General features: G+C 34.7%; 1 protein-coding gene and 1 long non-coding RNA gene across 2 annotated transcripts; both read right to left on the bottom strand.

Annotated features, from left to right (window-relative positions):
• Positions 1-892: 892 nt before the first annotated feature.
• LOC145074491 (uncharacterized) lies at positions 893-2,994 on the bottom strand. Its single transcript, XR_013691869.1, has 3 exons — positions 2,499-2,994; positions 1,929-2,269; positions 893-1,585 (listed from the first exon to the last, which is right to left on the bottom strand). It is a non-coding gene; the product is annotated as an uncharacterized LOC145074491 (long non-coding RNA).
• A 2,356-nt stretch (positions 2,995-5,350) lies between these two features.
• Positions 5,351-7,705, bottom strand: LOC145074472 (uncharacterized). The gene is made up of 3 exons (XM_079020839.1): positions 7,239-7,705; positions 6,973-7,122; positions 5,351-6,882 (listed from the first exon to the last, which is right to left on the bottom strand). The coding sequence occupies exons 1-3, from the start codon at positions 7,584-7,586 to the stop codon at positions 5,527-5,529; spliced, it is 1,854 nt and encodes a 617-aa protein (XP_078876965.1). The 5' UTR covers positions 7,587-7,705; the 3' UTR covers positions 5,351-5,526.
• Between the last annotated feature and the right edge of the window lie 10,910 nt (positions 7,706-18,615).

The raw sequence follows: 18,615 nt of genomic DNA, 5'->3' as shown, positions 1-18,615 counted from the left end.
TGACAACATTGTCAACCGATTGAGTACAACCTTTGCAGTTCAGGATATGGGTCCTCTCTCTTATTTTCTTAGGATAGAGGTGACTAAACAAGGACCTGATCTTATTCTATCCCAAAGAAAGTACATCTTGGAAATTCTTCAAAAAGCTGGACTATCTCATGCTAAACCTGTTGACACCCCCATTACCACAACCGCCAATTTAGCTCTTGGGGACAGTCCGCCGTTTGAGAACCCTGTACGATATCGTCAGGTCGTTGGGGCTCTACAATATGCAACTTTATCTAGGCCAGATATTAGTTATGCTGTCAACAAAATTTGCCAATTTATGCATTCTCCAACAGAGAACCATTGGTCGGCGGTCAAGCGCATACTTCGTTACTTATAAGGCACTGTTAATCACGGCCTTCGCTTCCGGCGCAACCTAGACTCCACGTTGCATGCTTATACTGATGCACACTCTCCTTCTCTGCATGCGTACTCTGATGCAGACTGGGCTGGTTGTCCAGATGACCGCCGATCCACCGGGGGATTTGCTATATATCTTGGTTCTAATCTTGTCTCGTGGTCAGCCAAAAAGCAGAAGACTGTGTCTCGTTCCTCCACAGAATCTGAATACAAGGCCTTAGCCGATACCGTCGCTGAAGTTACCTGGTTAGAATCTCTCATGCGTGAACTTCGTGCTCCCACTACTACAACTTCGGTTCTGTGGTGTGATAATCTTGGAGCCACTTATTTATCTGCAAATCCAGTCTTCCACGCACGAACAAAACATGTTGAGGTTGACTTTCACTTTGTTCGAGAAAAGGTTGCGGACAAGAAACTATCCATTCAACATATCTCTACTGAAGATCAGATAGCGGATGTCTTCACCAAACCGCTACCTACTCAACGGTTTACGAATCTTAGATCCAAGCTACAAGTCGATACCCGACATTAGCTTGAGGGGGAATATTAGACAAAGTAGTTTAGTCTATATTAGATTACTTGAATAGTTAGAGGAGGCTAACTGTAAATATGAATTCTATTTATATTCCTTTGTATCTTTACCCGTATAATACACAATACACAATTTACCCAAGTTAACTCTTAGGCATGATATGATGCTCTTGTTGAAATTGTTTTCTGAAAGATTTATACTCTCCAGCCATTTCAATCTTGATAAGCTCTTACAACCCGTAAAAAAAGAAAAACATATTTCAATCAGATGTATATTTTGAAAGATAGTTTGGAGAATTATATGTTCATTATTCTTTGTACATCATTATACCAGGGGTAGACACAATTATGCTTGAAACAGAGCTACCTTTTTATTTATCAGTGGTACATAAGTACAAATGGTACGTAAATTGAGAACAAAATGAAATCGATTAAATTCACATGGTTTGAAATTGATGCTCTTACAACTTCACAAGGAATTATATGTACGTACCTTGAGCTGGAAATGGTCCTGACATTGGATTGTTGCTAATATCCAAGCTTGTAATCGATGAAAGGGTATTTAAAAATGTTACAATGCTTTCATTAAATCTGTTGGACCCAAGATTTAAAGTTTTCAACTTCCAGAATATGGAAACCCTATCAGAACCTATATTAAGGAATGAAGCAATCGAATTTATAAGCTATAGTTTGATACAACCACAAAGCTGTTTAGGAGATATACATGTATATACATTTATATCCATTTTTTTAATACTGTTATCCTTCCCCTAAAAGAATTGTTATTATATCTAACCGAGTGACTTGATTGTAGGATATTACTATCTCTACCAGAAAAGAAAGGTAAAAGTTTAAATTTCAACACATGAAAGAGTCAATCTGCTATATATACATGGTTATATATAATGTTGCAACTTGCAAAAGAGGGATTCGTGTATGAATCCAATTAGGTGAATATATTGGCATGATAGATTTATGATGATATTGATTACCTTGAATCTCAAAGATACCATTGAAGCCACAGTAGCTTAGATCCAACATCTCCAAGTTCTCTAAAGCAGCAAATTCTGCAAATCATTTGAAAATTGAAGAGGGTGCAAGTATCTTTAAAGCATACATTTGTGCATGTGTGCATGATAACTTAAAAAGAAGACATGAAAAGACGATAACATGCCACTGATAGGGAAGTTTCCATTCAATCCAGTGTAACTAAGATCCAATACTTTGAGTGAAGTGAATTTTCTCAATGATGGAAGGATGTCGTTATCAATATCAGTATTGAAACTGAGGTCTAGTATCTCCAACTTGTTCAAACTCAACAACCTTCTAAGCCCTGAAAAAGAGAAAACATCTTAGTGATCTTGTGATATAGAAAGGACAACTTTTGGAGCAACATTGGTAAATACTAAAAAGTTGTAGCATGAATTGCAAGATCTGAAGTACACATAAAATCTTGTGTTTGGCCTTTTATATATAGAAAAATACTATTCAATTACTAATTAAGTTACCTAAGAAGCGTCTTTGAGCGCATAAATTAGTTGGATGTTGTGTTCATGAATTACCTGTCTTCATAATCGCTTTATGATCAAGATAATCATATGACAAATTGAGACTTCTCAATTCCTTAAAATGAAGAAACAAGGAAAAATTCAATGGCCAAAACTTGCTCTCGGCCTCCACCCCTCTCAAATTGTACAAAGAAAGATCTGTGACATGTCCGGTGGTTGTGTTGCAGTTGACTCTCTCCCAATCACAACAGTCGCAGCCCCTATCCCCAGGGGTACTACTGTCATAATTATCAACCCAAGTAGGGAGAAAATGGTCATTTTCGGAATCATATGACTTCATATGGGAAGCTTTGATTTCGAGTAGTGTTTTTCTCTCCTCTTCTATACAATTACTTTGTGTTAGCCCAGCCATAAGAATATGTATCATAATCGACATCAACAACCAATATAGCAATGATTTACGCTTTCTACAGGCCCAACATTCCATTTTAGTAGCTAATGGTGGCTTTATAGAGACACTCACAATAATATTAAACTTCCTTTAGATTTGGTTTGCTTAGAAAACATTTGATATGTGATGAAATGAAAATGTATGAATATTAATTAATTGCATAATTCCCGCCAGTCATCAAAGTCAGTGGTCAATTTTCACACATAAGTCATTAAGTCATCAAGTCAATGCTAAGAGTTTCCGTACATAACTCTATCCATTGTCAGCCACTCCCAAAAATTATGAAACGGCAATTTGTTGACTTTTTAACAAACTTCCATGTCTCCATTCACATTGAAGATATTTGCCCGATTATTTTAAAATTACTTTTATATCTTTTTAGTTTCTTTTTATCTTTTGTTTAATTTTAATTAAAAGCCCCATACCCTTAACCTTAACCTTTTCTAATTTCTTGGGACATTTCTATTCTCTCTTTCCTACCGGTGCCACCGCCACCAACACCAAATCCACAGCTCCGCCTTGGCCACCACCGACGGCCTCTTAACCCTTGACCCGTCATTCTAGCCCACCACTATACCCCATCATCTCGTTCTGTGTTGATGGCGGTGGTTTGTGGTGGCTGATTGCGTTGTTCTTCTATGTCGTTTACGACAGTGGGATAAGGGGGTGGTGATGGATAGGGGTGTTCGTTTGGATGGATCGGTTTGATCCGATCCAATCAAGTGAATCCGAATAGATTTCGGTTTTCAAAACATTGATCCGAATAATCCAAACTAAATTTAACTCCGATCCGATCCAACCAAATTACAATTCGGTTTGATCGGTTTTTACAATTCGATTTCAAGAAGCAAGGCATTTTGAAAAATATATAACTTGAATATTAGCAAAATCTATAAAGAAACTATTTTTTTAAAAATTATAATTTATGAACAAATACTAAGAAAATACATTATAGTTAATATTTTATTAACAAAAAACTTTTGAGAAGAAGTAACTTTAAAGTAGTATATTCGACAAAAATTTCTAATAACTAAAATAATAATTTAGTAAATTTATAAATAGTTAAAGATACATATGAAAAACAGAGAATAAGTTGTTATTCGGTTTTTTTGGACTATTCGGTTTTGCTGAAAATCAATCCAAAAATCCGAACCAAATAGTCCGGTATTGGACAATTCGATTTTATCCAAATATTGAACAACCCTAGTGATGGAAGGTCAGACGACGACAATGGGGTTCAACATTAAAAGTCTAACGGGATGCTCATGAGATTATTGCCCGTAACGATATCCATCTCCCAAAACGGATGCATAGACCTGGTGTTAATAAAGAGACCACGATGAAGTCGATTCCTGCGATGATTTCATTGTGGTTTGATATCGATCTCCTTCTAGTTTTTACCTCTTAAAATTTGATTTTGCTATCCTTGAAAAATATTTTGCTCTTCCTCTGTAAATTTGATTTTGTTTTTTATTTTGTAGGTATGATTTGAGGACTTGATAGTGAAACACACATTAGCTTTTATAATTACCACTAGCTTTTATAATTACTAGGCAATATCAACACTCTTTCAAAGTGGAGCCCACTGATACATCAACAACTAATTTATAATTTTAAAATATATCTGAAACAGACTATATATTATACAGAAAATTATAAAAATAGCTAATTTTCTTAATTATTTGGTAGAAAATAGCAAAAAAAACACAACATTACAAAAATAATCATCAAAATCGAAGATGGATTAAGTCCATCTGCGATTTCCCTATTTGATCTGCGAATGTGCAAGTCGGTAAAGCACAGACACGGATTATAAGTTGTACGTTCGCAGATTGTTTTTTGTTTATGTTTTTCTAATTTTTTCCGGTATAAATACCCTCACACCTGACTAAAATCACAGATGAACTTAGTCCATCTACGACTTTCTTTGAAGTTCATCTGCGATTTTGGATTTTTCACCTTTTTTAAATGAAAGTATAAGTATTTTTTCCGGAACAGTCCAGAATACCCATTTCAAACTTCAAATACACATTAAATTGTTGGTAGATTGCTTAAGGTTACTACTATACATACCCCCACTCACATAAATCGTCAAATCATGGGGTAGACAAGCACTATTACACTCACATGGGGGTACACAAGGCAATTTCAGGGGTATGCATAAAGTTCCCCTTGCTTAATTTTTCCTATATGTTTTATGAGTTTTAATTTAGATTTGATTTGACCTGTCGCCTAATAGATAGTTGTCAGAAGTGGTGGAGAGAGAGAGAGAGAGAGAGAGAGAGAGAGAGATAAGTGTTTGTGATTTTGGTACGTGGGGGTGGTGTATTTTTATTATTATTATTATTTTTGTATATAAATCATTTAAAAGAAAATATAAAACAAGTAGAAGATATACGAAAATCATTTTATATGGGTCAAGGACCAATCATACAAGAAACTAAAACGAAAAAAAGTTAGAGATGAAACTTACAAATATAAAAAAACACATGGACCATTTATATAATTTTGTCATTAAAAAATTAACAAGAAACTCTACAATCACACAAGTCACATATACAATAATTAGATTTTTCAAAATTGAACTTGTTAAAGGAGTTTTGTACTTGAGGATGAACAAGCGGGCTGGATTCATGCGCAACACTCAGTGTAGTGAAATTCGATCTGCAGCCGATGATGAACAAGTGGGCTCGATGCATCAACCAACCCTTTCTCCACATCGGTTTGCAATTCCCTTAATGGAATCGCAGCCAAAAAGTTTTTAATATACTCCTTACACGACTCTTTACCTTTCGACACCACGATCTCCTCTTTCTCATATGGTAGTCGTTTAATCGATGTATCTTTATCAAACTTCATCACATACGCCTGATCGCACCCCTCATACAACCTCTCTCCTAAAGTATCAATAATATAATAAGCATCCCGGTCAACTTTCAACACAAAAAAATGATCGTTCCAACTCACGATATAAACCAACGGTTTTTCTGACTCGATTCGATCGATCTCATCCCATATGTTATCAAACGACATAGCACCATGTAAAAAGTCAAAAACGCCCTCGTCAAGCTGGAAGAATCCGATGAACGACTTTTCCGGGACCACAATGAGATTACGGGTCTTGGATTCGAGAACGGTTTCTAGGTCAAAGTGTTTATCGGGGAAATTTTTCGTGTAGAGTTTGTTTTCGCATAGGTTTCTCCAATCTAAAGAACCTTCTAGAATCAAAGTATCGAGTTCGGATTTTACGGGCATTTCTTGGTTGCTATTTTGGAACCAATCAGCGATTGTAGCGACCAAAGAAGTGCATGCGCTCTCTCCCGAGGCGCGTGTGCTTCTTTGGTCAATTGAAGCAAAGAAAATTTGTGTTTTGACTTCCATTTGACCATCTCGACTTTTTAAGTCTTTGTTTTCCCATTTACCGATGATGAAATTATCGTCTCCGAATTCCGAGATTGAAGATCGACTCGTGGTTGACCCTTCTGATGATGTCAGCATTCGGCGGTAAAAGTCGATATCGTCCCCGCCTTCTTCTTTAACATCCTTTTTGAGAAGTGGTTCGCCTTTGGGTTTTGGAGACCGGAATCCCAGTTTCCGTTTCCGCCATGGGAAGATTCCGCGCATCGAGATTCGCCTTTCGGAATGTGAATCGTCTTCCTTTGATTTATAATGTCTGTATGTCCAATCGTCATCTTCACTACTACTGCTTGAATTGAAGTTTGAAAATCGTCCGATATGATTTGCGTAAGCTAGGGTTCCGTAATCGAGAGACTTCGTAACATTGGAATCGGCATTATCTACATCGGAATCAACTCCATCGAGGGAATTTGGGCCAAATCGACAGTTTCCCTCTTCTTGATGACATATTTTTTTAGGTGAAACTACTTTAAAGATCTTGACTTTTTTGAAACCGGCTTTAAGGCCCGATGGGTCGTCTCTGAGTGACAATGGCAGAGGCACGGCATATTCATGGAGGGTGAGTGATAGCTGCATAATGAGAATGGAATTAACATAAAGATTTATTCATGGGGGATATATGATTGATATAGAACAAAGTGAATTTTAGAAGAAACTTACAGAGAGTATAGGACTACAATCGATGCTAATAGGCATTGAAAGATGAATATTTATTGGGGTTTTCTCTTGCTTGGATGGAGCGAATTCAGCAAGGTTCAATGATCCAGTTGCAATGGTATGAACCCGTCTTTTTGCTCCTTGGTTTAAACCCTGAAAAATTAAAGAAGATTAACAATTTTTAACCTAAAACGAAACCCTGATTATATTACGATGATCAGTGAGTAAATCAATCATATTAAAACCAAGAAGATTAGTTCAGGACTTACATCGAACACCCTGAATGCAACTTCCCACTGTTGAAAATTCCCATCTCTAAATTCCACCAAATCGCAAACAGTAACGAACTCTTCGTTCCATTTAACAACTCCGTCGTCGTTTAACGATTCTTCCTTCGTCAAATTCCTCTTCGCACTACTCCGCTTGAAATTAAGTCGATTACTTGATGTCGTAGAACCTTTCCAATTGACTTCAACACCCAATCGTGAAAAATCTCGGGGATCCCCACTTGTAGTTTTCTCAGGCAAGCCTTGGAGACAGCGTACAAGAATCTTGGCCTCGAATTTTCTCGACGAGATTGGTGGCCATGGACTCCATTTCATCATCCTAACACCCATTACTTTTCAAGATTGATTGTTGGGTGTTTGAATTTGGGATCGGAGAGGCCTTTTCTTGCTTGAAATTTGGAGAGTGTAGAATGTAGATGAAGAGAAAGGTGGTGTAATGCTATTTATATATATAAGGAAAAAAAGTATGCTGCGGTCATGCTCTTGGTTTTACAGAAAAGCATGAGAAGAAAGGCCGGCAATATCGAAACTTATGAATTAACGTCTCTATTTTGTTTTCACCCATTAACGTTTTTTTTAATTAGGTAATAAACCAAAATAAAAGAAATTATATACATATAATAATGTATTCTATTCTTTAAATATTTATTTAAGGTATTAGTATATTTTTAACTTAAATTAATTATTGTTCATTTTTGCTACAGCATGGTCATTAGTCATTAGACCACTACAATCTAACTATCAAATTGTTTAATATAAACAATGGATGTGGTCTATATCATTACAGAATATTATATTGTTAAAGCATGCTGATTAGACCCTAAAATCATATGTACTGCATCATATAAGTTAATAAAATCTATACATATGATCAAATATTTTGAAGTAAACAATTTTTTTTAAATAAATATTAATATAATCGACGATAGGAATTTTGATTTTTTTTTTTTTTTGTTAAACGAAAAAGAAAAGACGTCGATGGGTTATTGAATGGCCCATATTTTGTCCGACCAGAAAAGTTACTTCACTAGCGTGCGTGCACACAAAGGCTAAACCACACACACTAGTACTAGTCAATGAGTAGACAGTAATGACGCAAAGGCCAATATTTTCATATTCGCTTCTTTCATTTTTGTGGTCAAAATCATTCTCATTTTTTTCATTTTGCTATTTTAAGATATGCCAATTTACTCAATGAAATTGTAATACAACACAACAAGTAAAATATGTATTCTTATTAATTTTTTTATAATATGTTTTTTTTATTGCTTTTCTGTTCTGGATTAATTTTGTTTGAATTTAAACAAAATTCTTATTGATTTTTGGAACATGATTTTTTTGGAAGATGAACAGATGATAATGGTGGTGGTGGTATTTATTATCAAGGTTTTAAAAACCGGTTTGAACCGGGTGGTCGAACTGGTTGGATTGGGAACCGGAAGAGAGAGTGGTTAAACTATCACCGGTTTTACATTGATTTCTAAACCGGATTAAACCGGACGGTTTTCAGAAAAACCCGATTGAACCGGTCAAAATCAAGCGGTTAAACCGAATAAAAATATATGAAAAAAAATCATTTACATAATAAACGTTGATGATATTTTTCAAATCTATTTAGTTTTCTCTAAATAAAAACATATGGTAATGTTATAAATTTTTTTGATGTGTTTGTATTAATCTAAAAATATATATCGTTTCGTATTATACTTTATTTTCTTTTCGACGTATATGGATTGATATAAAACACTAAAACTTATGGTTATGTGTTATTTTAATGTATTTTGACTCATATATAACTTATTTTTATGTGTATTTTTAATATTTGAACTTGGAAACATCAAATTTATAATTTATATATGTATGTATGTGTAGGAAAATAGAAAACAAAAACATGAAAAATATAGAAACCGGTTCACCCGGCAATCGAACTGGTTAAACCGGTTGAACCGGAAACCGGTCACCATACCGATTCAACTAAAAAATCGGTTTTTAAAACATTGCTTATTATAGTATAGTATGATCGCCAATAGATCATGATTTCATTTTATTTATATTATTTAGATATTAAAAAATAAAATTTAGCTCGCAAACTTTTTAAAAACAGTCAATTTCTTTATTCAGATTTTGACTTCTAGTTCACATCTCCTATAGACATGAAAAACAACTGCAAACATCTTATCTCTTTTAAAAACAAACATCACCTAAATATGTACGATTGCAAAGTTGATTACCCACACAAGTTTATTGTTCGCCAGAGAAGTCCTCGAAACTCAGTAAAACATTCATTTCTATTAAGCATTTTATGATAGTTTATTGATTAAATATGTGCAAAAAAATAGCTAAATGTGTTTAATTATAAAATTTGGTTATCCTAAACAAATCATTATTTCTAATAAGAAAATACAAATCGGACAATATCCTCAATACAACATTATCGATCTATGTATTATAACCATGTTCCTTACAACTTGTAAATAACTCCATTCCACTTTCCTAACGTTGATGGAAAACATAAAAGAAGGGAGAAAAAAAACAAACAAATTCAGGCTTTCGATGTTAGAAACGTCTTGCAAAAACCTTACTCACATCTAATGATCATCTTATTACTTAATTTGGTATAAGTTAAATAAAAAAACATAATTAATGTCTTTTAAAAATATGAATGAACTATATTTAATAATACCTCTATGGCCAACCTTAAAAGTAGTTTGTGGCCTATATTTAGGCGATCATAAAGTTCAAACCACTCGGACTCGGATTATGACCAAACTAAAAAAACCTATGGTTGTGAGATAAAGCCATAAAGGGTTGTATTATAATTAGATGTAGGGACTACAGTTCGTTGATCCATTAGAAAAAATCAAATTGAGTTGGAACCAAAGTTGGTTGATTTGTTAATATTTTTTTTATTTCTTTAGGTTTAAAATGAATCAAATATGATTTAAGAAACTATACAATTCAAACATAAATTTAATTCTTTTAACAAAATGATTTATAAAGTTGTAATTATTTGAATACATTGTTTATGCTTCAACATATGTTAGCCTATGTGACTCATGGGTGCAAAATGACATCTTTATATAATCTAAAAACAAAGTAATCCTAAAAATAAGTATCTAAATAGAATATTGTTTTGATTCATCCATTTAAAACAAAGTGATTATACTTTTATATCATCTATCATGATTCTATCTTTCTTTCTTTATTTAAAATGTGAATATGATATAGTCGAATCATTTTCATTTTAAACGGATGAAGATCTATTAAACTAAAAATCTTGGATATACATATGTTTCGATATTGTTATTGGCTATTTCACATACCACAAGACTCTGATTTTACATTGTATCTTAGTATACATTCTAACTATATATTTATTTTTACTTTTACCAAAATACCATATTTTTTTTATTACCGAAGAAAATGATCAACTAATCTAACAAATGATTTGCTTTTTGTAACATGGACTCAAAAAATGTGTGATCTAACTGAAAAAAAAAATCATAAAAACACTGATTTAATATATTTATATAAAAATTAATACCTAAACGACAACCAAATAAATAGATTGAATTATTATTCCATGTAGTTAACGACCAAATTTCAAATTTTGATACCCACAAGGACCACTTTCTATTGTCTACACTAATGCATTCCACATTTGATAAGCAATGGTATATTGACAAGTGACGTTTCCTTTACCATGATGTACTTTTTAAGGACCAAAATTGCCTTCTAATAATTTGATTCAATGTTACTTGTCTTTAATGTATCTACATGTGTCTATACTCTATAGATGTTCATAGTTTATCAAAACCAAAGGGTTCTAGCCCACGAGTCATGTCCTCTTTCTTTAAGGTTAAAGGTTCAAGTCATATTATGGATATAACTTGAATTAGATGTTAGCTTAAGGATAGATTAGACTTGTCGGTTAAATAAAAAATCAAAACTAATGAATCCACGGAATCGAAACAAGTTGGCCGATTTGGTCCCTTTGTAATTTGGACAGTCCCTTTAGGGGTGTGTGTGATTACTTATTTAAAACAATTTATATTTTCTAAAAGTATTTATTAGTTTATCCTATGTTAAAGTTGAATTTTAGAAAAAGGCTTAGCTGAATTTATACAGTTTCAAAATGTAATAAGTTGTTAAGTTGTTTTTTAATGTCTGATGTAATATATCAAAAACTCATTATTTAAATCAATAAGTAAGAAGGAAATAATTGATTATTATTTATTTAATTCAATAAGTGTTTATGGTATTCTCATATCCAAACACTTACATAGCTTATTACCATTATTAAACAATAATAACCCAATAAACACTTTAAATAAGCAATCACAAATATATTCTCAAACGGAGTTTACGTTTCAATTTATGATTTAAAGGGCTAATCACCATATTGAAATGGTCCCAATTGCTTAGTGAAATTTTAGTTTCAATCCAAGTTTTAAAAAGAATGATATTGCATGTTCTTTTGGTTGCCAAATCTTACACCAATTTCCATTTAAATGTCATTCATTGCCTTCCATTAAGTGACAATTTCCTTTTAAATGTAATGCATGGTCTTCCATTAAATGACATTATGTTCCCCTCATATAAGGGTATTTGAGTTTTATATCTGTATCCCTCCTAACGCATCTCTTCCTAAAGAATAAATATTTTGAACATACATTCTTTCCCAGACCTCCATAATTATATGGGATTAGATAGTTTCTCTTCTTCCCATCGGCCAAATTTCTTACAGAAAAAATCAATAAAATGGTTATTTGTGTATATAAGAGCCTTGTAATCATGCTTACCTCTTAGATGAACCTTAACCCATATAGGAGATGTTGGTCTTATCCATTGAATAGTTCAAAATGGCATCATATCGGGCGGGTTAACCAGCCCATGTACCTTAGATTAGTGAGCATGAGTCCAAGTTTATTCAGGTCAAATAATAACCTTAAAGTGTCATTCATATAAGCAAGGAAATACATAGTGTCATTCAAATAAGCAAGGAAACAATATCATAGTTATATTTTATCCAAAACACTTTCGGATACGATGGTTAAGATTCTCATTAAAACTGAGAACATCATTTTTATAAACTAAAATTATGCCATCATTAATTCAAAATTTAAACCATCCTTGTATAAAGCATAAATGAAAAAAAAAATGTTTCCTTCCATATCAGGTGAGTAGCAGCAAATTAATAAAACCATAGATAAGTCACTAGAAAGTTGTAATTTGTAATCTCTTTTCCTATAGACAACTATATTATGATTGTTGTCCATATTGAGATCCAGGTCCCCATGTTTAAGCTTTCTACTTCCTCTTAGTCCCTACAATTCTCGAACATCTTTTGGAGTTTCAGATTCATGGTAACAAATATGAAGCATGCAACCTTAGTTTTTAGTAACATGATTATTATACTCCTTCAGTTGAGCTCTAGTTATGGTGTCAATAGGAGGTTCAGGGAGAGATTCCTCAATGGTTCAACATTTATGATCATACTTGAGAGGAATTCCCAGATTACGATACCAGTTAAGATAATTTTAGTCATTCAACTTATCCTTTGAAAGGATACTTAGCAATGAGAAGTTTAAGTTTGAGGAATTTACGTTTTCATACATCTATAAAACTGTATAAAGGCTTGTTAGTGATTTGATTGTATCATTTCTAAATTTATTACCCAAAATTTATTTTAACAAATTCTAAGACCTATATTTCTCTTCCAAATGCGAAAAATAGTGTCGTAATCGCATGAAGAAATTATTTGGGTAGGTAAAACTCTTTACCAGTTATAGTCTCTATGGAACTCTTAGATATTTGTGGGATTAAGTGACTTATGTCAATATTGGCATGTTTAATCCATACATTCTTATCTTTTCATGTGATGCGGGTGTAGCGAATCACAAGCCAAGACAATAAATCAACCATTTGATCATACGTGTCATCCAGCCCAAGACTCTCGGGTATCGCAAACAATATTTCACTCTCCTAACACCTAACTATTTTGTTTGGCCAATGCACTTTCCCAAGATGGAAGACATTAGATAAGTGTGTATTCCAAATGGGTAGAAAATGATTTACATTTCAAAAGGGGGTTTTACTTTGATCAGTTAAAACATTTTTAACTGTATTTTGACAAATCATCTTTTAAAACTCTTTAAATTATTTATAAAATAATTTTATAAACTTTCATTTTTTTTCAAAATGTTTTGCATGTGAATTTGTGCTTCAATTATAACAGGTTTTCAAATCGTACAAACATTAAATAACACAACTACATGTAAGTAACGGTAACCATTTCCTCAACCTATGTGTTTCTTGTAACACCCAAAATCTGGAAGGCCAAGAAAGGAAAGAAAACCCTAATTTTTAGGGGTGACTCAGCGAGTACAAGGAGGGACTCGGCGAGTCCGAGCGGGATCCGGGTCGAGGAGTAAGTGACCAACTCGGCGAGTCGGCCAAGTGGACTCGGCGAGTCTGGTCTGTGCGAGGAAAACCCTAAATTCGGGACTTGGAGCCTATTTAGACGTCTCATTCTCTCCCCTAGGGTTCCTTTACTGCCTCTTTCACCCAGAACATTAAACCCTAGCCTCCATATCCTCTATTTGAGCCATTTGTTGCCTTGGAAGGTGCATTAAAGCTTGGAGAAGGAAGAAGGAACTTGGAGGAGCAAGAAGGGACTATATATCTGGGATTGTGAGTTTATTCTGAGCATTTGGAGGTAACAAACTAGTTCCTGGACCCCTTTTTGCACCTAGATCTATGTGTGGTTGTTGGGGCTTTTTAGCCATAATGTTATTATTTTGAGTTAGAAGCCAGATCTGAAGTTGCTACTTCAGATCTAAGCATATTATGGTCTTGAGAAGCATAAAGTAGCAGCCCTTGAGTTGATTATGGAGCCTCCTTGCCTTAAACCCTAGTTTGTGGTGTATTTTGCCTAGATCTCCTTCTCTATACGTAAAGTTTGCAACTTTACGTGAGGAATAGGCTTGGGAAGGGTAGATCTACAGTTTGGAGTCTATGCATGACTCAAAAGTCCTCTGCATGTATAGAGATCTGAATGGACTCGGCGAGTCCTTTGAGTGGACTCGGCGAGCAGCATGAAGACGAGGAGGAACTCGACGAGTGGGATGAACAGCTCGTCGAGTCAGATGAAGTTGGGTAGGAACTCGGCGAGTTGGATGAACAACTCGGCGAGTCTATTGAAGGTTGTCTTGGACTCGGCGAGTCTGTTCTTGGACTCGGCGAGTCTGGTCGCGAAACCCCAAACCCTTTGAGTTTAGACTCGAATCAGTGAGTCGATTGGAGACTCGGTGAGTTGGACAGGTCAGGACTCGGAAATCGGTAGGCTCGACGAGTCATGGACTGACTCGGCGAGTCGCAAAGAGAAGGACTCTGAACATATAAACTCGGCGAGTCCCTAGGGTGACTCGGCGAGTAGGGTTGACCTGGAAGGTTGACTTTAACCAGGACCTTGACTTTGACCAGAGTTGACTTGGTTGTCTTTCGGGGGTCAGTTAGACTCAGTATTGTATTGACATTGGTAGTTCGGGGAGCGAGTGGAGCTGAAGTTCAGAGAGTTGTCGTGAAGCAGCTAGTGGGTTCATCAGCAAGTTCAGCCAGTGCAGGTGAGTTTCCCTTTGTGTGAATGGGTCTACGGCCACAATTTCGGCCCATGTAGATATGAGTAGAAGACCCGGGGGTTAGCCCTAGGCATCGTATGCTAGTATGTTGTTCAGGACGAGGTCCAATGTTAGCGGGCGGGTGCCCAAGGAATGGTTTATGTGATAGTTTATACTTGTTGTCTGTGTGATACTTGTATGTGCCTGGTAGGGTGGTGAGTGTGGGCGAGGTCCCGTACCTCACCAATAGCAGAGTGTGGATGGTGTTCCATATCTCATTAGCAGCAGATCAGGGGCGAGGCCCAAGTTAGGGAAAGAGTGAGTGCGGGCTGGGCCCATATCTCACTATCAGTAGGAGCATGGACAGGGCTCCCTGGCTCATCGGTAGAGTTCGGTTGTTAGGACCGGAGGGTAATCAGACACCCCAGAAACGTCTGACAGTATGTGATGATATGTTTGCATGCTGGCCTGTTATGTTATATGCGATAGAGGTAGTAGGAGGGGACCAGTCCCCAAGTTTGGTTGTTAGGACCGAATGGTAGTTCAGACACCCCAGATACGTCTGATAATCTGTTACGTTACGAGAGGTGTATGTGATAGTAGTAGAGTTCGGTTGTTAGGACCGAAGGGTAGGTCAGACACCCCAGATATGTCTGATAATATGTTATGTTACGATATATGTGCTAGTAGCAGTAAGGGGTGAAATAGTCCCCGAGGATCGGTTGTTAGGACCGATGGGTAGTTAGCACCCCAGAATGGCTTGACACGGGTAGTCAGCACCCCAGAATGGCTTGACACGGGTAGTCGGCACCCCAAAATGGCCGCACGGGTAGTCGGCACCCTAGAATGGTCGTACAGGGTAGTCAGGCACCCCAAAATAGACTGGCAGTATGTATGTTGCATGTTTGCATGGTATGTGGTAGGGTGGGGAACTCACTAAGCTTCGTTCTTACGGTTTTCAGTTTTGGTTTCAGGTACTTCCGGTAGCGGATGATGGAGCTCGGGATGATCGCATGGCACACACCATATTTTAGACATCCTAGGATGTAGTACTCTGATAATGAACATGTGTTTTGAAATCTATTACTTTGATTATGCTTTGAATCGAAGATTTTACTTTAAGTAATATTTTATTAAAAGAAATTTTTAGTCTTGAATTTTGGGACGTTACATTTCTCTAGTGAGCCATCACATGAAAAAACAAGGTCATTCTAGGAACAAACAACCACAATGATGCATGGCTTCCACTTTCTCTGTCATCTACTCTTGATGCTCTAATAGGATTCCATCAAAGCTCATATCACTATACCTCCTTACTTGGTTGACTTTAGTTTTCACTTATTTATAATTTTTAATCTGATACAACTTCATAGTTAACCTAATATTCATTATAATTACGTTGAAAAATTACATTACAAATAAATAAGAAACAATATGCAAGTCCTGATTAAACTTAACTTAGATAATTTACACAACCCAATACATCACAAACATAGGTCCAATAAGTTGGCAATGGGTTCATGGGCCCATACAAGAGAAAAATTAACATTATTTTTATAAGAATTGTAAATAAATAGTTTACAAAACAATCCTTATTTGTATATTACAATGTCATAAAACTCTTTTATAGACATAAACATATGAATACACTTTATCATATTAATTATATAAATCTGTTCCAAAAAATAAAACCCAAAATCATAGGAGAATCAAGATAACTGGGAAACAAATTCATACAATTTGAATTTAACGGAAGAGATCACGCATGCCATATCATCATAGAATCAAAACCCTAATGTGTATATTTCATACACACATTTTCCCAAACAATGTGAACAAGATCATACCCATTAGGTTTTCCAAACACGATTTCTATGTTCTATTAACAATAATCAGAGACTCTGGTACCATTATTGGATTATAAGGTGTTATTCATGCTCTTAGCAAAACATATAATCAAACAAATAACAACAAAAGCATTTAAAACTACAACACTTATGATTAAACCATGGATCATAATTCTTTACATTAATAGAAAATATGATCCTAAGAGATGGTTTAAGAGTTACCTTTAACAGTTCTTTGGAAGATGAATGACCCAAATCAGAGTCCATCTTACATTATTGTTGTCATACTGTCTTTCGTAACCGGGTATCCCTTCAGAATATATAAAATGATAAGAAACGAGTAGGAAAAATAGAACATGAAGTTACTTTAAATTGAGGAATGTTGTAGAACTTGTTGATAGGATTATGTGGATATAAAGATCGTCGAAAACAGAGTTCGTATGAGAAGGTTATGGTAGTTTGAAGTTTAAATGAAAGTACATTGTTATTTTGAGAAAGTCAATGGAAGTCAAGTCAAAGGTCAACCTTTGACCATCATGACGTGAACAATAAGTCATCACGATGTGACAGGTGGTGAGTCACTGAGACACTTGGTTGGAGAGTGCGACATATGGCAAGACCGGGATCTAATTGATCATCACGACGTGAAACATATGTGGTCACGAAGTGACGTACATCTGACTATAAATATGATAGTTTTCGTGTCATTTGAAAGGGTTTGGCATACAAGATCAGAGATGCTGCTCGGTAGTCGTTTGCAGGATATTAATATGATGAAATTATACCGTTGTACAAATTATACGAGGTTGAGTTATGGGATATAATTTGGTATCTTTTACCCGTCAAATTGTAGTTATAATGTTTTCATTATTATTAAGATTTGATAGACCTAATTATATTATGGGTGTTCGTGATATGGTGTTGTTACGAACCCATTGGTAAGATCAGTGAGTAAATCTTACGATTAAAGATTTAATTGAGGTTGTAAGAGTTATAAACCCTAATATTTGAGAAATACACGTTATGAGAGATTTAACTAATGGCTTACGGGTTAAGCCTATTATGATAATACTATGATATTTGATTAGTTTGGTGATAAGAGGTCCCTGAGGGTAGCTAGTAGTGAGTTATGACAAATTTTGAGAAACTTGTTATTTAAGGATTAGGTGCTACCACATGATGAGCTAATAGGTAGCGAATGATTGAAGCCAATACTTGAATTAATCTGCTAAATAGCCAGGTGAGTAACACTACTGTAACATCCATTATTGTATTATATGTGTTATACATTACATGATTTATATGATTAATTGTTAAAGAAAACGTAATTGATACTCGAGAAATCGATTATTCTAAAAGATAAATATCTGACTGTGAGATTAATGTTGATTGATAAGATAGATTATAATTAAGAGATATATTACATTAAAAGATAGATTATTTATGAGTAATTGCTTATATTAGATTTGTGACGTGATATTTATGATATCTATGATATGCGATATATGAATTGCATAGAGATTTAAATAAATTGATTTTGTTGAGAAATTATTCATTACTATGAGTTAGAACATTATTGAGAAATACATTATAATTGATAGATTAATTATAATTAACATATAGATCATGATTGATGGATTTTCCATGAACAATTGATAGATTAGTATAGAGAGATCAATTATCACTGAAAGAGATAGATCTTAATAGAGAGATTTATTAATATTGAGAAAGATATATTATGATAGTGAGAGATAGTGACAGATTAACTGTGAAGGATAGATAGATCAAGAGAGAGATAAAGAGATCATTGATTAAGAGATTGGTCACGATTGAAATAGATTAATAATTGACATATAGATTATTGATTGAGGGATAGATTATAAATGAGAAATA

The sequence above is a fragment of the Lactuca serriola genome, chromosome 9 (genome assembly GCF_051521515.1).
Source record: "Lactuca serriola cultivar US96UC23 chromosome 9, Lser_US96UC23_V15, whole genome shotgun sequence".
Taxonomy (NCBI): Eukaryota; Viridiplantae; Streptophyta; class Magnoliopsida; order Asterales; family Asteraceae; genus Lactuca; species Lactuca serriola.
This window is presented reverse-complemented; position numbering and strand designations above follow the sequence as displayed.

What these genes read in the sequence shown, in the direction of transcription:
- LOC145074472 (XM_079020839.1), bottom strand. Translation starts at nt 7,586, where the DNA reads ATGGGTGTTAGGATGATGAAATGGAGTCCATGGCCACCAATCTCGTCG. An exon ending in TTGCATTCAGGGTGTTCGAT is followed by an intron (nt 7,123 to 7,238) that starts GTAAGTCCTGAA and finishes TTAATTTTTCAG; the next exon opens with GGTTTAAACCAAGGAGCAAA. An exon ending in ATTGTAGTCCTATACTCTCT is followed by an intron (nt 6,883 to 6,972) that starts GTAAGTTTCTTC and finishes CTCATTATGCAG; the next exon opens with CTATCACTCACCCTCCATGA.